Below are 26,382 nucleotides of genomic sequence, written 5' to 3'. Positions count from 1 at the left end.
CTCTCATCCCATTCCGCCCCCCCTTTGCTCGAGTCCACTGTGGTCACCTCGACTACTGTATATATATCCTACTCTATAATCGATCTCCTGTGGCCGTATTACGCGCGTCGAACACGGGAATTCAGTAGACGAAACTGTACGCCGTTATCGGATCTAACAACTGATGCGTATCGGTGTATCGTATTTTGGTGACAGTCGGGTGGCAGCACCGCTGTTCGGGCGTACTTCGATTGTATTTTAATCATTTGTCCAGTGTAAAGTACTTAGGCAGCTGTCCTGTGGAGAGCACCTAGTTAACTGTCCTGTTCACAGTATCTAATTGCCTGTCCTGTGGAGAGCACCTAGTTAACTGTCCTGTTTACAGTATCTAATTGCCTGTCCTGTGGAGAGCACCTAGTTAACTGTCCTGTTTACAGTATCTAAGTGCCTGTCCTGTGGAGAGCACCTAGTTAACTGTCCTGTTTACAGTATCTAATTGCCTGTCCTGTGGAGAGCACCTAGTTAACTGTCCTGTTTACAGTATCTAATTGCCTGTCCTGTGGAGAGCACCTAGTTAACTGTCCTGTTTACAGTATCTAATTGCCTGTCCTGTGGAGAGCACCTAGTTAACTGTCCTGTTTACAGTATCTAATTGCCTGTCCTGTGTAAAAGTACCTAAGCAACAGTCCGGAATACAAACAAACATAGGCAATTATCCTACATAAAGTACTCTAAGCATCTGTCCATTGTAGAGTACCTGACCTGATTAGACAGGGTGGCCACAAGCTTGTATAGACAGACAGGGTGGCCACAAGCTTGTATAGACAGACAGGGTGGCCACAAGCTTGTATAGACAGGGTGGCCACAAGCTTGTATAGACAGACAGGGTGACCACAAGCTTGTATAGATAGACAGGGTGGCCACAAGCTTATATAGACAGACAGGGTGGCCACAAGCTTGTATAGACAGACAAGGTGGCCACAAGCTTGTATAGACAGACAGGGTGGCCACAAGCTTGTATAGACAGACACACACACGTCCAGGTGGCGGTACACCTTCCACCCTTCAAGTAGCCCCCAGAGTCCCTGGTACATAATGAAAGAACTGCCCACCAAAACTATGTATTTACACTCTCCCGCAGCGCTGGTGATCGATATGCGACCCCTGGAGGTGATTGTGTACACCCGCATTTCCGTGCGTAGCTATCTTCGTCTGGCGACGCACTGCTGTTCATCTGGTAAGTGTACTACACCCTGGCGATCATCCGTCCGGCTTGCACAGCTGTACATCCATTTATTGAGGTTTCTATTTGTATTTGAGTGTGTGTTTATTTACTATTTGTCCCGGAAAGATCGAGCTTTTAGCTCTTGGACTCCGCCTATCTAACCGTTGGTGGTCTAATGTACTGACTCGATCCGACCTATTTTCCCTCTATCATATCTACTACATATTTTTTTTTCACACACACACAAGTCCTCGCAGATAAGGACAGCACTCTGCGGTCGTTGTCATAGGGGCTTTGGTTCGATTCCCGGTCGAAGCAGAAACAAGTGGGCAGAATTTCTGATGTCCCTAAATATCAGCAGCAGTAAATAGGTACCTGGGAGCTGAAAAGAGTACTATTCCAACCATCCACCACACACACCCTGGACGAGTTATTCCTCTATCCTTACATCTCCGCGTCTCCAGTCTACACCATCGGTTCTCTTCCTGTTAAGTTCAAACGTAGATTATACATTGTTCTCGGAATGCTCATTGTACAGTTCCTGAGGGCTATCCTGACGTTGGTCGCTGAGGCGTCCACTGCCGACGTTATTATGCTGGTGGGAGCATAACTGTGTATACTAAGCAGGAACACGGGCGGCCAGCCTCAGCAGGAACACGGGCGGCCAGCCTCAGCAGGAACACGGGCGGCCAGCCTCAGCAGGAACACGAGAGGCCAGCCTCAGCTGGAACACGGCGGCCAACTCACCCAAACAGGAAACACCAGCATGAGGCACGCAGTCTGTGGACAAGGTCGGCGACCACGACCCGACAGGTAGGGAGGCGGGGGGCGAGGAGGAAGAGCGGCGGCAGGAGGGACCAGGAGACATGTTTTTCCCTTCGAGAGGAGCGGCAACTTAAGACAGAGGTATGGTGGTCGTAACACCTTAAGACAGAGTTAAGATGGTCGTAATTCCTACGTATCGCTGTCAAATGAGCTTAGCAAATCAACGGAGATCAACTTAACGTCCCCCTCCCTTCCCACCAGCCTTGCCATGAGAGAAGGAAGTCATGAAACAGGAATAAAAAGAGACAGGTAATCAGACGAACACCAGAGGCAGAGACTATGTAATTATTTGTCATTCCTGCGTCTGAATTAGTTAAATAATTCAAGTAACTTATAAGCCAGTGTTGCACTTGGTTGTTTCCAGTGAAAAATACAACAGAGTACTCTTAAAGACATGCATTTACTTATATTTTTTACTACTTTATTCATATATTAATTAGCACATGTTCAAAACTAAAGTGTACTTGTTGGTTGGCCAGCACGCTAGTGTAGGAGCCGTAATAACACTACTGAGGCTGATAGACCCTAACAGCCCTTTAAAGGTTGATAGGCCTTAAGCCCACTACCAAACAAAGCTCTGTAGACAAAAATAAAACTTTAAAGCCTTCATTTAAATTTTTATGGGCTTTGTAACGTGGTTTGCCTTTGTCTAATATAATTACATCTCAATTAGTTCCTCCAACCGTTTGGGCTGGACGGTACTACGACAGCCTCGCTTCTTGCAGGTCGGCGTTCAATCCCCAACCGTCTAAATGGTTGGGCACTAATCCTTTCCTTCGTCCTATCCCAAATTCTTATCCTCATATCTTTCCAAGTATTGTATAGTCTTAATGGTTTCTCTCTTCTCACAGTGTAAAGAAGTTCTCCAATATCTTCAAGATTTGGATTAGGTCTAACCAGTAATTTAGGCTTCTTCACAGTAAACTAATTAGGTTCTTCTGAGTATCGTTCCATGGGTTGTCTTCCGTGGTGAGAAGATCAGTATAATCATCCTTCATTAGATTAATATGTGCATGTATAAAGTTTATGCTACAGAGCTTACCTGTATATTTACGGTGATTGCATTATGTTTTATGTCGTAACTAAGTTCGTCTTGTAATTGAGATACCAGAGTAGCGGAGCGTTTGTTGATGTTAGTCTTATTCCTGCCAGCTAGACTTTTGTGTGTACCGAGGATCGCCCCTAAATGACCACTCCAAGATCCTTCAGTAGCATGGAAACTATCTAGAAATGTGTGGATAGGGAACGTGATACTCCAAAGTGGAAAATTAATATCACACATCCATTCACATATTTTATATAGTTTGATTAGTTACTAGAATACATCCATTTTCATAAATAAAACCAAAGAAGCTCAGTACATCCCCCTTCCTCACTCCGAGCTGATACCCTGTACGTGGATTCTGGCACGCAGGCCGGATTCTTGGCTCAACCTTGACTACCATCGGTCACTTACTCTGCCTGGGGACGTCCGGAAACTTGTTCTGCATTGGGACGTCTGGACACTTGTTCTGCATTGGGACGTCTGGACACTTGTTCTGCATTGGGACGTCTGGACACTTGTTCTGCATGGGGACGTCTGTACACCCGCTCTACCTCGTGACGTCTGGACAATTGCTCTGCATGAGTACGTCTGAATACTTGCTCTGTCTAGGGGCGTCTGAACACCCGATCTGCCTGGGGACGTCTGAACACCCGCTCTGTCTGGTGACGTCTGAACACCCGCTCTGTCTGGGGGCGTCTTGAGACTTGTTCTGCCTTGGTACCTCCGGAACACGTAACGTGACTTTGCCCATTGGGTCTCGATACTACCGTCAGGTAGGCCTCTTCAATGACCCGGATTCACACGACGCTTGGGGCACTTATCGCCTGGGGTCTCATAGAAGGTGAAACATTTTCCGCTTTCCGGTTGGATCTTCAGGCGGAGAGACGGCGACTGTTGGCCGAGGGCTGCCTGCAGTTGGTGGGTCATGGCGCGCCCCTAGTGTGCTTACCCTCGGGTTGTGGAGCGCGTCTGGTTCCTAATTCTCTGTTCGGTGTCCGTCGCTCACCTCTCCGGGGAACTCCAGAGGAATGGGGTCACTCAACACCTGCCTGATAGTGTGTTTATCTGCCGCAAGGTACAGTAGTTTTCCAATGACTAGGTAACGTATAAATAGTCGTAAGGCTTTGCATTTTACCCTGCGAGAGGATGTCGGAACGCATCTAACGCTTGTGTCGTCGTGGCCGCTAAATCAACAATGACACGCAGCACCGTCGTCGAGGCGCCACCTCAAAAAGAACGAAGTAAAGATTAGTATAAGGCTTACCTAACAGGAGCTCCTAGCCTTGTTGTACGCGATTCTTTTCCACAGACGCTCGAGTTGTTTGTCGTGAGTGGAGGTGGCTTCCACGACTTCTTCTTCAAGTGCATTCGACTTGATGACCCCCCCCCCTACAGGATTTCTAGTATTTCCTTAAATATATTCGACTCATTTGCGTTTCCATCTTCCACTTATGTTCTCTTGTCCTACTTTCTCTCACTTTAAAGAGGCTCTTCTTGTTCACTTTATTCCTCTCAGTATCTCAGTATCTTTAATGCTGTTATCAAATCTCGTCAGTACTTTATATGGGAATACTTTTTATGAAGGGACCATATTCCTTCATTAACTTCGATGATACGAGCATATCCCCCTCAGTATCTTGCCTTTTGAACCGATATTTTCTACACGATGTGTCTTATAATTGATAAGATAATGCCACCAGGATAGACTAAAGGAGCCAAACTTAACGACACCGGAATAAAAAAAAAAAGAGAAATAAAGGGGACATGATCTAGACATAAAATTCTCAGAAGAATCGATTAAATAGTTAAAGGCAGAGTGATTAGGTTGATCAGTAACACAACGGAAGGAGAAGCAAGGGAGCTGGCCACGCAGTTGAGCCACAGGTATATAAGGAAACCTTCGGTGTCAGGAGAGACCAACAGGAGACATCTCCCGTCACGCAGGGTGCAGTCGCACCTCCACAGATCTCCAATATCAGCTAATGATACTGGTAATGACTCAAAAGGGCCACCACTTGCGGGCTATTCATGCCCGTGCCACCTTTTGGGTGGCTTAATCTTTGGCAATCGTCAATCAATTGGACACATTGAACGGGAGACATCTCCCGTCACGCAGGTTGCAGTCGCACCTCCACAGATCTCCAGTATCAGCTAATGATACTGGTAATGACTCAAAAGGGCCACCACTTACGGGCTATTCATACCCGTGCCACCTTTTGGGTGGCTTAATCTTCATCAATCAATCAATCAGGAGAGACCAGCAGCTGGACACCCTCATAAACGCTGTCAACAAGACACTACGGGCTCGCCATAGCCCGTGCTACTTGGAACTTTTTGTTCCAAGTAGCAAATCTTAAACAACAACAAGATTGTCAAGCAGTATCCTCCCCCGCGATAGCGACTTTAAGAATTAATAATAAGATTAAATGCAACCTCAGAATACTGAAAAGAATTACGGAACAAAAAAATGTACCACTTACGGGCTATTCATGCCCGTGCCACCTCTTGGGTGGCTTAATCTTTATCAATCAATCAATCGTCAGGAGAGAAAACAAGTGAATCGAAGTAAACTGGGAAATAGTCGGGGCGACCAACAGCCAAAGTTTTAGAACCAATTTTGAGAAGATACAAACCTCTCGGAAGTCAGTGTATTGGACGACCGGCCACTTGATAGGCGAAGCCCAGAATCTGAAGCACTGCCCAGCAAACTCTACTAGATAAGATTAAGGCAGCGTCTGGGATCCTCTCGGACGTAAGTTCGAACCCTCGTCACGGCCCTTGTGGATTTGTTCTACTAGATAAGAACTAATAGTGTAAGGTAAAGTGCTGCAGAGATACGTTCCAACTCCCCAATCTCGTATTTCGCGCTCAGCACACAACAACAAGAGTTCCAATATTCTCTTCCCAGCCCCAGTAACTCGTAGGGTAAATCGGCCAGCCACGGAAAGCCATAAACTACACCTCTCGCCGGGAGCGAGCACCTAAAAAAAAAAAAAAACTTGGCGGGAATCCCAGAGTATTCTGAGAGTCGACAGCGGAGTTGTATTGCAAAAGTTTCTTAACATGAGAACTCTCGCCTGACAGCTAATTTTTTTTCTTTATTTTTAGGGAAAAAAAATAATTTTAAACGCGGATTCAAAGTGAAACTTACTTGGAGAACAAAGTTTATCCCCCCCAAAAAAATTTTGAAATACATTTCAAACTTCGGAGACGGGAAAAATGGTCAATAAAGACTTGCTGAGGAGATACCCCAGCGGCGGTGATCGTCGTGGGGACCGTAAGACGAGGGTAGAGGCGGGGAATCCTTGTGAGGAACGAGTATGATACTTTCCGTCATTTACCTGTCTCACGTTTCCTTCACATTGAAAGTGAAATTGAAATAAGTTTGAGGTAAAATACACAGAAAGGGATAAGGTAGCTCAAGCTATTCTCACCCCGTTCAGTACATCGTGTCAATACATACATATACACACATCACAAACAATAAACATATTACCAAACATTCTGAGAGATAAACATCTACATTTCCTATTCCTTCACATTGTCTTATGAATCCCAATATAGGCCTATAATACAATACTAACAATAATGTAGGCCTATAATATACAATAGACCACTATATAGGCCACCATAAAAAAATCAACCATTAAATACAATATACAACTCAAGATTTTAATTAGCCCTTCACTAGCGGCGACCAGGTATACGGGCGGTAAGCATCATCTTGGAGGTAGCGAGATGAATCTTACTGAGCCCAGTAGGCTCAGGAATCTATACACCAGTTGATTGACAGTTGAGAGGCGGGACCAAAGAGCCAAAGCTCAACCCCCGCAAGCACAACTACGTGAGTACACACACATTAAACAATGCAGCTACATGAACGTAAATCTACAAAAAAATTATCTTACCTTGTGGACAAACTCTTCGACGAAGTAAATCAAAAAGAAGCCAGCGCAGGTGACCAGCTCCGCCAGAGGGTAGTGAGCCCCGGCGCTCAGAAGCTTCTTTTGGAAGGCTTTGCTGAAGCTCTCCCTCGTCTCTGGCAGCATGTGGGTGAAGACGGTGGCCAGGAGGACGCCCCCGCCGAAGCACAGGAGGCAGCTGACAGTCCTCTCCCTTCTCCTGCTGCCCTGCGCCAGGCACTTCCTCAGGCGAAGGGGCAGTAGCCCGAATACCAGTGATAACGCCCCCATCAGCGTCAGGGCGATGATCTTCGTGGTGAGCAGCTCCATGTTTGGTGGGTGAGGGAGGGATGGGTGACAGTGGGATAGGTAGAATGGACGCGAGTTGGGGGGTTGTAGGGAGAGGGATGAGGGAGTTGAAGGGTGGAGTAAAGTGTATGTGTAGAGGGATAGGGGTGGTTTCTACGTATGTAAGAGTAGTGTTTGTGTGTGTGGTGTTTGTGTGTGGTATGTGTGTGTGTGTGTGTGTGTAGCTGAACCTCTCGGCACAGCGACCGCCCGTTCACCACCTCGCCTCTTCAAGCTTCTCTCGCCATCACAAACACTGTAAACAAGATAAACAAACTTAACTTACACCTGGAACTTACAGTGTGGCTGTGATTGAAAGTCGTTCACTTATAGACACACACACACACACACACACACACACACACACACACACACACACACACACACCATCGAAGCACCACAAAACGACATTCCCACAGTATATCTATATATGGACCTGTTTCCTCGACACTCATAACAGTAATCGAATATTGAACTGCAAGAAACCCACCACAAGCTCCGGGTTGCTTCACAGTTATGTGACCTGAACGCAACGCCATGATTTCAATATATATAATGAATGTAGTGAAGATAATGTTCACCATAATGCATTAAGGTGAACTTGTTATATATTTTTTTATACTTTTATGTATCCTTGGTAAGTGTATTTTCTGTTTGATGACGTTTTGGACACACATACTAATCCGGGTATTGGTTTCGTCGTTGGAGACAGCGGGTGTTTATATTTATTTGGGTTAGTCCTTAGTTTTAGCCACGGGAGACATCTCCCGTCACGCAGGGTGCAGTCGCACCTCCACAGATCTCCAGTATCACCTCTTGATACTGGTAATGGCTCAAAAGGGCCACCACTTACGGGCTATTCATGCCCGTGCCACCTTTTGGGTGGCTTAATCTTCATCAATCAATCAATGTAGCTTTAGCGGATTGTTCATAGACGTGTAGCGAGGCCTAGCTCCTGGCCCCGGCATGTTGACTGTGTGGCCGCCTGGACGGAACTGCTGGGTGCGCCGGGTAAGTCCAGTGCAACTCCAGGCAAGTTAATGGGGCTAAAACAATGAACTACGAAGTTTCCGGTAACATACGGCGAATATGGCTTGGGTCCGCCACTGTCGGCGTCCTCGTCGAGTGTTGGACTTGCATTGTCGGACATGGCATAATCTACAAACATAGAGCATGTTCGTACTTTAGAATTTCATCATCAGAGTCAAGTGCAATTTAAAAATAGTCGGTGGCGATGAAATTGTGGTCGGTGAGTCCACAGAGTTTCATCGTGGGAATCCTAATATCCAGAATTCAGATATTGATATGCACAACGCATGTCTTGATGGCATATATGCATTCTGGGAGGCTCCTAACACTTCAGTGGCGCAACATTCTGGGGGTCGAACCGGGCACTGCCAGGTGCACGTATAGAGAACACCTGGTATGGTAAATCTCTGCCAAGGACGTTGCGTGACATTGAAAATACTCAGGATAAGTGAGGTAACTATCAAAAGTAGCAGCCGAGCTGGAGGACTATACAGCAATCTGGAAGGGTAGCAGAGGCACGCTGCTTGACACAGTAGTGACTGAAACAAGTGGGCTTAGATGCAAACTAAATATCCAAGTGAGCAAGGCTATAGAGACACAGGAACTTCAACGTCAAGCCAGTCAAGAAAACGAGGCAGACACCATTTATAATTTCAAATATTCATATAAAATAACTAAGAGTGTAAAACCCAATATAAATAATGCGTAGGGAATTGTTCTTCTTCTTGGAGAACCCGAAAAAAGACTATCAAACACGTCTCTAAATAATAGACTAAATACGTCCAGAGATAATACGAGGCCAAAATACCAGTAGTATACAGAGATCTAATAGGCTGATAGGTATGAAGACACATAGTATACAGATAGATGTGAACACATACACACATGTAATACAGTTGTATTTGATACAACTAGATACAAACACACGAACTCCTTAACAAAAACACCAAACGTCGAATCTGGATAAGTCCCTCTCATCCCTGGACCTCAGCCAACACCGGCCAGGACCCCAGCCAACACCGGCCAGGACCCCAGCCAACACCGGCCAGGACCCCAGCCAACACCGGCCAGGACCCCAGCCAACACCGGCCAGGACCCCAGCCAACACCGGCCAGGACCCCAGCCAACACCGGCCAGGACCCTGAGTGACAGACACATTCGGAACATCCCCCAGCGCAGCGGAGGCGGACTTAGGAAGCAAACATTGCCAAGTTAAAGGTGATAAAATCTTCACTCTTGCTGACTGCATCCGAGGAAGCTGGCCAGGCCCACGCCACAGTATTTCCGCAGTCCCCAGGCCCATGCCAGCCACTAGGACTGGACGGTAGAGCGACGGCCTCGCTTCGTGCAGGCCGGCGTTCGACTCCCGATGGTCTAGGTGGTTGGGCAACGTCCTTTCGTTCCGTCCTCATATCCCAGTTCCAGTCCTTACCTCATATCCCAGCTCCTTGGCCTCATATCCCTTACTAGTGTTATATAGTGTTATTGGTTTAGTGCTTTCTCTTCATAATTACCAGAGCATCTCCACTTCTTGCAAAATCTTTCTTATTCCATACATTGTAGAGAGTTGGATTTCATTGTATCGGGAGAGTATTAGGGCGAGTAGGGTCTAAGACCTGAGAAAAATATGTATCCACGACGTCATAGTTATTCTTTAAACAAACGTGATCAAGCCCAACCTAACCTAACCTAACCTAACCCAGTCTATCCTAATCTAACCAACCTTACGGAAATAACAGAACATTTTGTGTTTCATGTATTGTGTGGACGAGGTGTACTGACTCAGGTGTGTGACGTTACTTCGACGCCACACGGTAGGACCCTACTGATTACGTCACCTGATTGTTGACGATACTCAGGATTGTGTTCCCAGTACACGGGATCACTCGGTACACAGAACCACTCGGTACACGGAACCACTCGGTACACGAACCACTCGACACAACAAAGGTTCACCACCTGTCAACAAGGCTCTCGATGAAAGACATATCTACATTGTATTCTCCTCTCACCTAATACGTCGAATTTTAATAGAATCGACCAATCCGTTCAAAATGTGATGTTTGAGAACAAATTCAAACGCTATAATATTGACGTTTCCTGAGCATCGGCCTCAGTTAGGTTAGGCGGGTTGCTTGGGTTTGTACGTTTCTGGTTAGGTAAAATAACTGTATTTTTTACGGATTGGCAAATCAAGAGAACGGACTGTGTCTTAAGAGTTACATGAAGACAATCGCCTCGATTCGTAAGAAATTTGTGTATATTTTAAGCCACTTCCGTAAATGATTGTGTTGCTGTTTAAGGAGTTGCTTCCCCACTCGCGTAGACGGGAAACCCCAAACAGGTGCGTCTTTTGTTAAACATGGCCTTGTGTGTACCAACAGTTGCGTCCCTCGCTAAACATGGCCTTGTACATACCAACAGTTGCGTCCCTCGCTAAACATGGCCTTGTGCATACCAACAGTTGCGTCCCTCGCTAAACATGGCCTTGTGCATACCAACAGTTGCGTCCCTCGCTAAACATGGCCTTGTGCATACCAACAGTTGCGTCCCTCGCTAAACATGGCCTTGTACATACCAACAGTTGCGTCCCTCGCTAAACATGGCCTTGTACATACCAACAGTTGCGTCCCTCGCTAAACATGGCCTTGTACATACCAACAGTTGCGTCCCTCGCTAAACATGGCCTTGTACATACCAACAGTTGCGTCCCTCGCTAAACATGGCCTTGTACATACCAACAGTTGCGTCCCTCGCTAAACATGGCCTTGTACATACCAACAGTTGCGTCCCTCGCTAAACATGGCCTTGTGCATACCAACAGTTGCGTCCCTCGCTAAACATGGCCTTGTACATACCAACAGTTGCGTCCCTCGCTAAACATGGCCTTGTACATACCAACAGTTGCGTCCCTCGCTAAACATGGCCTTGTACATACCAACAGTTGCGTCCCTCGCTAAACATGGCCTTGTGTGTACCAACAATTGAGCCCGAGTCGTCGGTGCAGTATATTGTTCCAATGAGAGTTACTGAGAGAGAAACATCACCAGTACCCTGATTACAGCGAGTCATTCTGACCGCATGACTCAAGAATTACCAGCCAATGGTAGAACACTTTCTAAGACAGACACAACGGCTGCGTATTATATAGAACATTGGGGTTGAGGTCTTAGAAATCATTTTGTAACTTCTTGTTAATTTAACTAATAGAGCGGTTCAGTTCTGAGCCTATTATGTGGTTCTAGAAGTTTATCCACTATCATTCACGCGATGTGTATAGGGTCCACTACCACTCACAGGACGGGGTATGGCGTCCACAAAGGTATGGTGGGCATTGTTTAACAGTCTGGTTACCAGAGACAGTTAAGTCCCAGTTGTGTCTGGGTACACGTGACAGGATGAAAACCCCAGGTTACCTTCTTCCTATTGGGGGGTGTTGTACATGCTGCTAAGGTGGTATGTTTACTCACACAATGAGTGCCCAATACTGTCACTAAAGCGGTATGTTCACTCACAAGATGAGTGACGCTGCCCAATAAACTCACCCTCTAGGGGAAACTTCGTCCCTCGTAATCGTCCCTCCCTCACCTCTGTTTTATCTAACTGCCTAATTAAAATTCAATCATAGAATTCACTCAGTAAAACATCTAAACTATTAGGACAGACTAAAATGCCTAAATTTGTATTCTCTTGAGCGCAGGCGGGAGAGATACATAATAATTTACATGTGGAAAATAGTACAGGGGCTGATCCCAAACCTGCACCCAGAAATAACATCACATGAAACCAGAAGGCATGGCAGGATGTGCAGAATACTCTCGTTGAGAAGCAGAGGTGCAACAGGTACTCTGAGAGAGAACTCAGAGGCCCGAGACTGTTCAACACGCTTCCACTACACATAAGGACATAACTGGTCGACCCCTCACAGTGTTCAAGAGAGAACTCGATAAGCACCTCCAAAGGATACCTGATCAACCAGACTGAGATTCATACGTCAGGCTGCGAGCAACCGCGTCAAACAGCCTGGTTGACCAGTCCAGCAACAAGGAGGCCTGGTCGACGACCGGGCCGCGGGGTCGCTGAGCCCCGAAAACTCCTCAAGATATGTGTCCCCAGGTCTACATCCTCAGCCCATAACCTAAGGACCTGGGTTCAATCCCCAGGTGAGGGGGGGAGGTAGACAGAAACAGTTGGGCATGTTTTCTTTCACCTGCTGCACCTGTTCACTACTAGGAAATAGGTACCCGGGTTTTACGCACCTGTTGCGGATTGCGTCCAGAAGAAGGATAGTAGCGAGGGTAGAAATAGCCTAATCTATTCTATCCTTTTGAGATGTACTTCCTTTTCTCAATAAACTCGAACTTGAAGGGCAATAGTTGGCTTAGTAGAAACCTCGATAGGCTTCAGGTGCAGGCTTCCTGTCCCGGACAGCGAGAAATATAAGAATAAAGTAACATATTGAAGTAGGCCTACTGAAAGGTAGGCATGATAAGATTTTTGGCTTGAAGGTCAAGCGCTGAGCCAGCTTTTACGTCATTCAACACAAATAGGCCTACTTTGCCATGCGAGACAGGTGCCATTTAGGCCTACCCAGCCACATTCATTCATGCATTTATCTACTTTATGTATAAACCCTACACCCGTACTGGCTTCGATAGGCCTAACGCTACTGGTGCCTTAACAAGGCCTTCGTAGCGTCTTTCAGTCATCTGTTGTTGTTGTTGTTTGGCTTTCTTGTCTGTGAGAATACCCACCTGAGGATGTTTTAAGGATCCCTTGCTTAGTCTTGCCTGTGAGAATACCCACCTGAGGATGTTTTAAGGATCCCTTGCTTAGTCTTGCCTGTGAGAATACCCACCTGAGGATGTTTTAAGGATCCCTTGCTTAGTCTTGCCTGTGAGAATACCCACCTGAGGATGTTTTAAGGATCCCTTGCTTAGTCTTGCCTGTGAGAATACCCACCTGAGGATGTTTTAAGGATCCCTTGCTTAGTCTTGCCTGTGAGAATACCCACCTGAGGATGTTTTAAGGATCCCTTGCTTAGTCGTGCCTGTGAGAATACCCACCTGAGGATGTTTTAAGGATCCCTTGCTTAGTCTTGCCTGTGAGAATACCCACCTGAGGATGTTTTAAGGATCCCTTGCTTAGTCTTGCCTGTGAGAATACCCACCTGAGGATGTTTTAAGAGTCCTTTGCTTAGTCGTGCCTGTGAGAATACCCACCTGAGGATGTTTTAAGGATCCCTTGCTTAGTCGTGCCTGTGAGAATACCCACCTGAGGATGTTTTAAGGATCCCTTGCTTAGTCTTGCCTGTGAGAATACCCACCTGAGGATGTTTTAAGGATCCCTTGCTTAGTCGTGCCTGTGAGAATACCCACCTGAGGATGTTTTAAGGATCCCTTGCTTAGTCGTGCCTGTGAGAATACCCACCTGAGGATGTTTTAAGAGTCCTTTGCTTAGTCGTGCCTGTCGGGATATCCATTTGAGAATATGTCAAGCAATCCTTGCTTAGTCTTACTTGGCGTAACGGGAATCATAAACACTGGCCAAGAATGCGTGGGGTTTCCCAGGTATAACCTCCCTCTGAGCTCTGCCAACCCACCCGCCCACCTCACCCAGGTGAGCAGCTCTCCACCCTCCCGCGCACCCCCTTGTCTCAAGGCATTATAACCGCCCTCTCGTGTGGCAGGGAAGACCCAGGAGCTGCGTCGAGCACTAAACATGGCCTTGTGGATACCAACACTTGAGCCTGTGGCGCCGGTGCTGTGTTGTTCATGTGGGAAACATTGCCTAATCGAACCTCGGTGTTTGAGGCAGAAAGATCCCCTGCCAGTATGTTGGTTCCAGGAAGCCTCACACCCGTCCAGTCAGTGGTATACACGACTCTGCAACGCATGTGGTCCAATGATTGTGGTTTGTTTTCTCGTTAAACTTGTGTTATGCGTTCGTACTGATTGACTTTTGCTCACTTATACACTGATTGTTTCGCCCTTCTAGCTTGAACGACAGACAATTCAATATTTACATTATAAAATCACTTGCCTCAAGCGTTTCTTAATATACAAACGATACTTACTTCAAGTGAAAACTGCGTGGTTCCTGCACTGCCTTCACATGACACCTTTTAGTACAGTTCCAGTACAATTTAAATAAGATTTTCTTGTTAGCGCTTGTCCGCGGAGAAAAACTGGAACTATTGTGCACATGTGATAATCTCTTTAAAACTCATATTGCATCGTCTCATTTCACGTCAGAATTCTTGCACGTCTCACGGATACTCCAACGCGACCATACACAACACTCACTTTTGTTGATTGTTTTCAAGAAAGATGAAAACAGATCAATCACATGGACATGAGGCACGAGGAGCGAGCAGCATACACCCTGCTCCTCCGGCGTCTACCCGCACACTGGCCTGTGGATGCTTCTCCCCAGCTCGACCCCCGACCACCAAACACAAGAATCCAAGACCCACCGCTCTCAACACCCTCCGGATTACTATTTAAATTTCTTTATTATTATTCCCATACTCAACATGTAAAATAAGAACAAAGTAAAAAATAAACGATTAAACATTTAACACAATACTGCTTATATGGAGCTCATTTGTGTAACTTTTTTGTGGAAAGTTAATTTTTATTTATTTTACATCTTAAAGGTGAAGCAGATGTTTTATATATTCTCGATCGAGCGCCGCACACCAGGAATATATTGCTTGTCTGGAGAGCATTTGTAATACTGTGTAATGAGTTGTTCTCTCTCTCTCTCTCTCTCTCTCTCTCTCTCTGGGGACGGGGACGGGAGGACGAGAGGGTAGAAGCGTGATGGGTGAGTGGGCGGAGAGTATGGGTGGATGGAGGAAGTGGGCGGGGTGTAAGGTAGTGAATGAGTGTGTGAAGGAAGGATGGGTTAGAGTACCTGAATGGGTGTTTACCAACAGAAGGGGTGCAGGACTGGCAGCATATGGATGATTGATGATGATTGATTGATGAAGATTAAGCCACCCAAAAGGTGACACGGGCATGAATAGCCCGTAAGTGGTAGCCCTTTTGAGCCATTACCAGTATCAAGAGCTGATACTGGAGATCTGTGGAGGTGCGACTGCATCCTGCGTGACGGGAGATGTCTCCCGTGTGTTATTATTCGTTGTTGTTGTTATAGATTAAGCTACTCGGAACAAATTCCAAGTAGCACGGGCTATAGTGAGCCCGTAACTTACCTGGCACAGGAGCGAGGCAAGTAGCACGAGCTATGGTGAGCCCGTAGTGGACTTACCTGGCACAGGAGCGGTGCTGAGCATATGGACAGCCACGCGTAATGTAAATAACACTGAAGATGATTGAAAGCCCCAATTTTCGGATGTAACCTACATCCTTTCTCAAGGTACTATATGCAATGTTCTGTAGAAGATTCTAGGAACTTTCGTTGATAAATTTAGCGTCCGTCATTAGTCGTGGTTGGGATTATACGATTGATTGATTGGTGAAGATTAAGCCACCCAAAAGGTGGCACGGGCATGAATAGCCCGTAAGTGGTGGCCCTTTGGAGCCATTACCAGTAACAATAACTGATACTGGAGATCAGTTATCTGCGTGACGGGAGATCTCTTTCCCGAGGGGATTATACTGCCAAGGGATGTCCAAGTTTTAGAAGATGAATGATTGTTGCCGCCGGAGGCGGCTAGTTTAATGTGCACCCCATACTCATCCTGTGAGCGGTAGCGGAAAAAGGATTATAAAGGACACGAAAGGTCTTTATCAGACTTCAACGGAGATTATTACATTTACAATTTCATCTACCCTTCACACCTTATAATTACAATGTCAGCATGTTACAGAGAATGTTCTATCTCAATTATCTTGACTTCTGGGACCTGTGAGCGAGGTTCTGCGGAATCCCTATCCTTACTCTGGACCCCACAATGTCTCTGCTTATACCACTTAATGAAATAAGTTAGTTTTGCTTCCTTAAGAACAATTTTATGGTTAACTATGGTATGTGATATAAGCAGACACGTTGTGGTGTCCAGAGTAGGGATAGGGATTCTGCAGAACCCCGCCCACAGGTTCCAGAAGTCAGGATAAATGAGCACTGTTCTGAAACTTGGATATCACTTGGCAGCATAATCCCAACCACGACTAATGGAGACGCTAAAGTTATCAACGCAAGTTCCTAGTATCTTCTACAGAACATTGCATACATCACCTTGAGAAAGGATGTAGGTTGCATCCGAAAATTAGGTCTTTAATAAACATAAATTAGGTCCTTCAGTCACCTTCATTTAAATACAACGTTATTGTAGTAAGTTCCTCCAGGAATAACATTGATGTCTCTATGTCATCTGCATGCTCAACCAACTCTTATCCTACACAGCTGATTGATTGATGAAGATTAAGCCACCCAAGAGGTGGCACGGGCATGAATAGCCCGTAAGTGGTGGCCCTTTCGAGCCATTACCAGTATCAAAAGATGATACTGGAGATCTGTGGAGGCGCAACTGCACCCTGCGTGACGGGAGATGTCTCCCGGACCAAGTGGTGACCAAATGGTGTACACAGCTATGATGACAAGACAAGATGACGATTAAACCATCCAAAAGGTGGCACGGGCATGAATAGCCCGTAAGTGGTGGCCCTTTTAAGCCATTACCAGTATCAAGAGCTGATACTGGAGATCTGTGGAGGTGCAACTGCACCCTGCGTGACGGGAGATGTCTCCCAGACCATGTGTGTGGTGGAAACATAAGATTGATGATTGATGAAGATTAGCCACCCAAAAGGTGGCACGGGCATGAATAGCCCGTAAGTGGTGGCCCTTTTGAGCCATTACCAGTATCAAGAGCTGATACTGGAGATCTGTGGAGGTGCGACTGCACCCTGCGTGACGGGAGATGTCTCCCGTGTACACAGCTATAAGAGCTGATTGATTGATAAAGATTAAGCCACCCAAAAGGTGGCACGGGCATGAATAGCCCGTAAGTGGTGGCCCTTTTGAGCCATTACCAGTATCAATAGATGATACTGGAGATCTGTGGATGTGCGACTGCACCCTGCGTGACGGGAGATGCCTCCCGTGTATAAGAGCTATAAGAGCTCTCGTTATATATACCCATAGGAGCTCCTATCCTACATAGCCATAAGAGCTCCTATCCTACATAGCCATAGGAGCTCCTATTCTACATAGCCATAAGAGCTCCCGAACCTGCCATTGATAAAACTCGATTTAAAGAGAGTCTTTAAAATTTTAATGGATCCTAAAGTTGATAATTCCATCTGCAGAATCATAGAATGTTGACAACATATATTTCAGACCCAAACCCACCAGGACACAGCCCTTGTTCTCATTGTTGAGCGCCTGTTCTCATTGTGTAAGGTCCTGCTCTGATTGTTGAGCTCCTGTTCTCATTGTGTGAGGTCCTGCTCTGATTGTTGAGCTCCTGTTCTCATTATGTGAGGTCCTGCTCTGATTGTTGAGCTCCTGTTCTCATTATGTGAGGTCCTGCTCTAATTGTTGAGCTCCTGCTATCCATAATAAGCTGCTACAACCAATATTGAGGACCTCTTGCTCCCGTTAATGACCTCTTGCTATCATTAATGAGCTTCTACTCTCATTAATCAGATCCTTGCTCTTATGCGTGGGCTCCTGCACCAGTTCTTGAGTTACTGCCCTCATTGTTGAGCTCTTGCTCTCATTAATGAGCTCTTAATTAATGAACTAATAATGAAGACGAATTTGGGAGTCTCCTTGCGACCTCTCCACCAAGGACGAGTTTGGTGGCACTCCACTTGACTAAGTAATGCCCCAGGATAGTCCTTGATCGCATCTTAATCAAAACTATCCCCCTCCTAAGAGAGTGAACTAATCCAGACTATCCAGAAGGGGGAGCATTTGCTCCAAACTATCCCTTGAACACTAGCAATGGCCCACACTAGCCCTTCAGTTTTAAAGAATGCAAGGATCAATACACCAGGTTAGAGAGAAGAGTGGATGAACTGGGTCACAGACAAGGTCAAATGTAGCAGTTTTTGGGAGAGATCTGGCTCACAGGGGAGTGGTGTTTGGGAGAGATCTGGCTCACAGGGGAGTGGTGTTTGGGAGAGATCTGGCTCACAGGGGAGTGGTGTTTGGGAGAGATCTGCCTCACAGGAAGGTGGTGTTTGGGAGAGATCTGCCTCACAGGAAGGTGGTGTTTGGGAGAGATCTGGCTCACAGGGAACTGATGTTTGGGAGAGTTCTTGATGGCAGGATGGGGGATGTTTGGGAGAGATTTGCCCCACAGGAAGGTCATGTTTGTAAGACAGGCAGACTTGAGTGGGCGTACGAATGGACAGGTTGGTAAATGAATGACCGTTCAGACGAATGTGCACACTGACAGACGAAGAGGTAGACAGATGGACGGACTAACAAACGCGCACGCAAGCATACGGTCGAGCGGATAGATTGATTGACGGAATGACGGATGGGCAGCCAATGGTAACACTGTACGTATTGTCCCACCATACACCGTGCACTACACAGCATCAACACCACTACACTCCAGCACCGTCCATACACCATACACACTATACAACATCACAAACAACAACCACACCCCAGCAAGTCCTCCCCAGCAGATAGTATGGCCTCAGACGAAGCTTTGGGGGGAGAACATGGCACTAAACCTAACTAGGATTTCCAGTCTTGAGTATTGATCCTTGATGGCCGGATCTGTGGGCCCGCCTCTGCTGTTTGGCTTAGGGAGGGGAAGAGGGGGGGCGTGCCTGGTTCTGTGTTTCACACAGGAAGGCGTGGGAGGAGAGATTGGGGAGATCTTACCTCTTTTATATAATAGAATTCACAGGACTAGTCTTCAACTCCTGGGCCCGCCTCACTTTTCTAATAATCGGTCGTCATATGACTTCCAATCACTTTGATATTAGATTTTTATGATATGGATAAGAGTAATCTTTGTCTCTCTCTGACTCCTGGTAAAATGTTCTGTGTTTTTGTTTCTCTAGTTTCCATATTTTTTTTCCCCATCCTCGTAATCTTGCATTTACTTGGATTAAACTCTGTTAACCATTTGTCAGATCATGCTTGCAACTTATCAGAGCTTTTCTGGATTCCTTGGCGTCAAAATTGACCTTTTCTAACTTTACGTTATCTTCAATAGTGGTACAAAGGTGTCCCGTTCTGCAGTTGTCATTCACGCATACTGTTGTAGCATGAGCCCCAGCAGTCATCCTCGAGGGACTCTATTAAACACTCTCCATGAGCCCCTGGAGCCTTCCCCTGGAGCCCGCTGGAGCCTCCCCTGGAGCCCGCTGGAGCTCCCTGGAGCCCGCTGGAGCCCCCTGGAACCCGCTGGAGCCCTCCTGGAGCCCCTGGAGCCCGCTGGAACCCCACTGGAGCCCCTCAAGCTTCTTATGCAGCAGTGTCAAATGTTTCCTGGTTTTCCTACCCTGAACTCATGTTAATTCAATAGTTGTACATATTCTGTATATTAGTATGACATGAGAGCCTCCACACATGTATTTAGCACCCCGGGGACGATTTAGTGATCCTGGAGCATGGATTGTACGAATCTCAACGACTTGGTTTATAGTGCCATTCACCTGGGCTCTAGGAGACTTGAACCGTCGACCCCACGTATGTGAGGCCGAAGTTCTATCGACCGAGCTATTGACGGATAGCTGAATAGAATGTTTAGTTCCATGGAAGTGTGGATGATAATTGATTTCTTTATAGTGAACGAGGCTGTGAAGATGAAGGGGTGGTATTGAGTAGTATTGAGTATGGTATTGGGTATGAATGTGTAGGTACTGTGTATGCCTGCAGGATCACGTTGTTAGCTACACACAGAGATCACACTAACGTGATGCATCAAATGAACAAATGTTCATTTGATCCAGTAAGTTCAGTAGAACTTCGGTTTCAACTCTTTTAACCCTGTCGTAGCTCAGTCGATTAAGGCAGTGTCTGGGATGCTCCCGGACACAGGTTCGAATCCTCGTCACGGCCCTTGTGGATTTGTTCACGTTGTTAGCTCTTGGACCCGCCTTTCTAGCCGTCGGTTATCTAATAATTAATAATAATTAATAATAATGTACTACCTCACGACTTATTTTCTTAACTAAAAAATATATTTCTAACACGCACACACCACATACAGCCCGAGGATGAAGCCGGTAACACCTTTCTAATTCCCAAGTTACCTATTTATTGCTGGGGTGAACAGGTGTATCAAGTGGAAGGAAACTGCCCATTTGTTTCTGTCTCTGCAGGGAATCGAACCCGGGCTCTTTGGACTACGAATCCTGACCGGTGGACTCCCTCCCCCCCTCCCGCCTCCTCACAGTGTGTGTGTGTGTGTACTCACCTATTTGTGCTTGTAGGATCGAGCATTGGCTCTTGGATCCCGCCTTTCCAGCCATCGGTTGCTTACAGCAATGACTCCTGTCCCATTTCCCTATCACACCTAATTTTAAAATTATGAATAGAGTTTGCTTCCACAACCTGTTCCCCAAGTGTATTCTATTTTTCCACTACTCTCACGCTAAAAGAAAACTTCCTAACATCTCTGTGACTCATCTGGGTTTCCAGTTTCCACCCATGTCCCCTCTGTGTGTGTGTGTGTGTGTGTGTGTGTGTGTGTGTGTGTGTGTGTGTGTGTGTGTGTGTGTGTGTGTGTGTGTGTGTGTGTGTGTTGGTTGCACCAGACAGTATAGCCAGGTAAGCATGTAGATCACAACACCTGGCGAGGACACAGTGTTGCCACAAAGAGGAGCCAGCATCATCAAGGTCTATGCCACCTTCTTGGGAGTGAACTCATCATTAATCTGGGTATCGTGTCATAATCTCGGCGACTGAGACGCTCACGAGCTTAATCTTAATTAAGAAAATAATCAGCAGGGATCTGGTGGATATTATGAATTGGATAGATACTAGCCAGCGTCTATCTCCAGGATCCTCCCTCCTTCTCACTAGCCACAGACGGGGACCAGTTAAGTCTTAAGTGCTTCAGTATGTACCGATAGCTTCTTAGCATTTCCTAGCGAGAAGGATTCTAATTCGTCGAGGCCCAGCAGTGTGATGGGCCTGTTAACTGTCCATTCCACTCTTAATTTATATTCAACCATTAGGGTGGTACATGGGGTTGCCTGGTGCTGTCCCTCATCTGTCCATCTATCTATCTTACTCTCCATCCATATATCTATTTATGTATCCCTATATCTATCCATGTATCCATATATCTATAAATGTATCCATATATCTATTCATGTATCCATATATCTATCCATCTTTCTATCCATTTAGTCATCTCCCGTAGCAGCATCAGTTTCGATAGATTCTCTGGATAGCTGAAGATTGACTAACTGACTGATCCGACTATCCGTCCACCCATCCATCTATCCGTCTATGCGTCCATCTATTTCCTTATAAATTGAGTGTTTTTCAGCTCCTATTATGTACAATCACCTGCAATTTTCCTAACCAATATTCGTCTTACTTTTTAAACTAGAGTTAAATTTGAATAAAATGCGAGCTTGTTATTTTTTCTTTTGGGAGCGTTGCTCACTTCTTGGTGAGCTGCAGAGGGCCTATTGGCCCATACGAGGCAGCTCCTATTTATAACCACCCAATTTCATTCATATATATGTAACTGAAAACTCACACCCCAGAAGTGACTCGAACCCATACTGCCAGGAGCACTCTGCTGACGTACAGGATCCCTTAACCGCTCGACCAACACGACCGGACAAAAGAGGATGATACCCGAGGCTTTTCAGTTGCATATACTCCTGGGGACCATTCAGGCTTGTTCGCATTCATATATATATGTCTAACCTACGCTTGAAACAAACAAGGGATCCTACTTCTATTACGTTACGTGGTAATTGGTTCCACAAATCAACAACCCTGTTACCGAACTAGTATTTACCCCACAGCTCCTGACACTTTGTAACTTTTGATATAGCGTAGCTGTATAAATGACCAGGTACCTTAGAATCATATAGCTAGCTCTTGACACAAACCATATATCCCTTCATATAATCTAGAGGAGATGCATAGATACGGATTGCACCTATGTTAATACAAGTGAAAAAAAGGTTTTCACCGGCATGCACTCTGGTCCTTAAGGATTTGAAATTGAAATAAGTTTATTGAGGTAAAATACACACAAAGGGATGAGGTAGCTCAAGCTATTCTCACCCCGTTCAGTACATCGTGTTAATACATACATATACACACATCACAAACAATAAACATATTACCGAACATTCTGAGAGATAAATATATACATTTCCTTCCTTAAGGATTGTAGTAACAATTAGTGCCTTTAGTTTTGATCAAGAAAGTTTTGTTCTTTTGATGAAAGTTAGAAATTTGTATTTTTAGGAGTGTATGTGGAGTGGTGAGGCAATATACGCTACCACCACATGCATGCGGTAATAAGTTCTTAACCTGCAAGAGTTACTAAACACAGCGCTGATTTCGTGCTGGGATTTCGTGCCGAAAATATAAACAAAAGAAGCAGTTTTGTTTTGTGTTCCAGTTTTTCTCCGCGATTGTTGAACAGCATTCGCTGAATTGTGACTCATCTTGCTCATCGAGATCCTTGAAGCCTTTTAGGTCACCTCAGACCAGGGGCTGTTGAGAGACCCATCGATCTTAGAACACATTCAAGAGTCTGTTAAAGAGACCCTTCCATGATTGCTTTCAGACCAGAGCTGGTCACAAGGTCAGTCAGATTCATAAAAGACTTTGAAACATTTTAAAGTCTCGTTCAGTTTAAAGTTTTAATTTTGTAACAAAAGCGTATTACAGACGAGGAGTCACGATAACGTGGCTGAAATATGGCACAATCGACTTGAGAATGGTCCATTACGGACCGAAACGTCGTCGTCCCTTCACTTTCTAATATGTGGTCTGGTCAACAGAAGCGTATTTTAAAACCACGTCTGCCTGTAAGGTCAGTCTGAAGCAATAATGGAGTTGCTCAGTATTCCATGAACAAAAAGTTGAGAAGTTTAGTGCTGGTACGGATCTTCGTCTAGTCTTTCCACACATGAACTCCTCAAGCCAATTTTCATAATAATTAACTGTATATACGTGATTTTACTCGGCCTTGCTATGCTATTTTCTCCATAAGTTTCCTTGTGAGGATAGCGCAGTGCTGGCCACTATTTCCGTAATAAAATTATATTCCATATACTATTGTTTGATTTAACTTTTATTTAATTTTGTACGTATGTGATATTATACATGCTAATACCTTTTGCAAATTTCATGCGCTCCATTCGCTTACAAGACACTTTTGTAATAGGAATTTCAAATAATGTAAATAACATATATCTTTGCATATAGTCAAAACACACACCTGGACATGGCGCACGCACATGGGGACCTTGGAGTCAGGACACACGTACATGAGGTCCCCGGATTCAGGACACACATACATGCAAACCTTTGATCGAGGACACACACCCGTGATGACCACGGACCCAGCTGGTTAAATTAGACTCCTCTGTGTCGGTAAGTTGTGGGAGTCCCTAAGTTATCTCTGTTTCTTCTACACCTCTCTCCCTCTCCTATACCCCCAGTCACCCCTCTCTCTCCTCCTACACCCCCAGTCACCTCCACTCTCCCCCTCTTACACCCCCAGTCACTCCTGTCTCTCCTCCTACACCCCCCAGTCACCCCTCTCTCTCGTCCTCCTCCGCCTACACCCCAGTCACCCCTGTCTCTGCTCCTACACCCCCAGTCACCCCACTCTCCTCCTCCTACACCCCCCAGTCACCCTACCCTCTTCTCCCCTTACACTTCCAGTCGTTCCCCCTTCTCACTAGACTCCCAGTCGTGTCATCATAAGACAAACGGGCAGCTTAACTCACTATAAACAGAGTGCTGGCGAGTGTGCTGGCCGGGTCGTCCCCACACACGAACACAGCTCACGGTTAAGATATTACAAGGAAAACGGGGCCACAAAGTTTTGTTCAATGTTGCTATTATTTTGCTGGGTTATTGTTTTGTGGGTGAGGAATCTCGCGTGCTTATGAGCCTTCATGCCGCGACTCGCGATTTGTTTTTGTTTTGTTTTTCCATGAGGTTAGAGTTGTAGAATAAATCCTTCGATAGTCCTGGCATGATGGATTTTTTTACAAGCTGACAGACATATTTGCAGAGACCAAACACTCCGGTAGCTAATCAGAAACTCTCTGAAACACAGCCGTTTCTTGTCATTCGGTAAGAAACCGTAGGATTCAAAGGGTCCCGGTAGTACAGTCAGGTTTGTTCTGGAATCATAAACAAAAATTCCGGGTTCGAATCCCGAGGGGGACGTGTGCACACTCCACTTGGGAGTGAGCACACTCCACGCAGCTATGGCCATTCTTCGGGATTAATTATGGGGAAACCTGTAACACGTTATTGTTGTTGTTGTTGATTTAGACGCGATGACGATCGTGAGATCGTATGCGCCCCGGCGACTCGTGAAGGGTTAATTGCGAAATCCGGAAAGGTGAAACGCCAAGCCTAATCGCGAAACCAGTGACGCAAATCACTGGAAACTAATAAGCCTCGCGGCCAATAAACCCACAGGCGGGCAGATGACTGGGGAGCCCCAGGAGTCCCTCAGGGTGACAAGCACCGGCCCCGCTCCACACAGAGAACACCAGGTAGCAAAACCAAATAAACTCGGGCCCAAACTACAACACAAAAGTCATCCGGTGCCCCCCAGCAGAGCAGAAGCCAGCCGCCCACCACGTCTGAGGGCACACCAGCAGCCCACCAAGACCCACCAACCCCCGGCAACTCTAGGCCAAGCCGGCGCCGGACACCGTCATCCCGCCGGGAGAACCAGCCGGCGGAACACGTCAAAAAAATCTATCAACAATCCCGTGACCACCCAAGGCGATATGTGCGCCAGGCGTCGTACAACCGGACCGTTGAATAAGGATGCCAAGCGGCAGTATCAAATCCAAATCGCAAAACAAAAAGTGAACCAGCAGCTCCCAGGCGTCCAGACGTCCGCTCGGCGTCAAGGTTGAACCAGGAGTCTCCTGTAACAAGTTGCCAGCTTGTTGTCCCCGTCGAGGCCCCTGGAGATGGTGGACCTCATGTAAATTCCCGTAAATATAATTTGTCTGGCACCGTAAACGAGGCAACAAACCCTGCGTAACTGCGTTCTATCTATTCAAGAACATCGAAATAAATTATTAAGCATATACGCTGAAAGTGGGACACATCTCTGGCTGAATAAATCTCTGAGTAGGATGACGCACTGATATGTCGCTCTTTCGCGTGCATTAATAAGAGGAAACCTCATCATTCATTATGTACACAAGTTAATATAAAGAAATCTATCACCGAACAATTTCACTTCTCTGTTTCAAGTTTAAAAAAAAAAATAGGTTAAAATGAAATAGTACAATGGGATTATTACTTAGGTTACCCATAAAATTAGTTCGTTTTCTTTGATTATTCTGTTTTTATATTTAAGGGCTGTATTAAGCAATTTCTATTTCGGATTTGTAACTTTTGTAATTTTGTAACTAGCTCATCAAGATTGTAACTTGTTTAGCTAAATTAATTGTGGGGTTCAGTCACCGAGCCCATTATGTGCCCCTGTAACCCTTCCCACTACTGCCCACACGATGGGTATGGGGTGCACAATCTTCTTCAAAACATCAGATGTTCACTTGCCAGTTTACTTGCTTGCCAGTTTACAAATAGACTTGCCAGTTTACAAATAGAGGTTCACTTGCCAGTTTACAAATAGACTATTACTGGAACTGGAAATGCAAATGAGCCAAATAAATTTAAGAAAATACTCGTACCCTGTGTAGTCAGCGAATAGAATGCACTAGAATTAGAAGTTTTGGAAGCCATCTTCATCCATAATTTTAAGGCCAAATTCAACAAGGAATTTAAATGTCACAACAGTTAAAACGTAACGCAACAGGTACGACAAGGCTAGTAGGCAGGGCATAAAGAGCTAGACCTCACTCTCCCTTAAACACCGTTAGGTAAATACTGAGGTAAATACC

General features: G+C 45.8%; 1 protein-coding gene across 4 annotated transcripts in view; it reads right to left on the bottom strand.

Moving 5' to 3' along the window:
- LOC123771885 (zinc transporter ZIP1) overlaps positions 1 to 26,382 on the bottom strand; it is a 53,446-nt gene that overhangs the window by 24,293 nt on the left and 2,771 nt on the right. For 2 of the 4 annotated variants that reach the window (XM_069337808.1, XM_069337811.1), the window contains exons 1-2: positions 14,430 to 14,785; positions 6,983 to 7,580 (exon numbers count right to left, since the gene is read on the bottom strand). In XM_069337808.1, the coding sequence (XP_069193909.1) occupies positions 6,983 to 7,306 (324 nt within the window). In that variant the 5' untranslated portion in view covers positions 7,307 to 7,580; positions 14,430 to 14,785. Of the gene's footprint in view, positions 1 to 6,982; positions 7,581 to 13,783; positions 13,947 to 14,429; positions 14,786 to 26,382 lie in introns of those variants that run through there. The other 2 variants (XM_069337809.1, XM_069337810.1) reach the window with 2 other exon arrangements.

This window comes from Procambarus clarkii, chromosome 38 (genome assembly GCF_040958095.1).
Source record: "Procambarus clarkii isolate CNS0578487 chromosome 38, FALCON_Pclarkii_2.0, whole genome shotgun sequence".
NCBI classification, from domain to species: Eukaryota; Metazoa; Arthropoda; class Malacostraca; order Decapoda; family Cambaridae; genus Procambarus; species Procambarus clarkii.
Note: the sequence above shows the minus strand (reverse complement) of the source record. Positions and strands in the feature narration are given on the sequence as shown.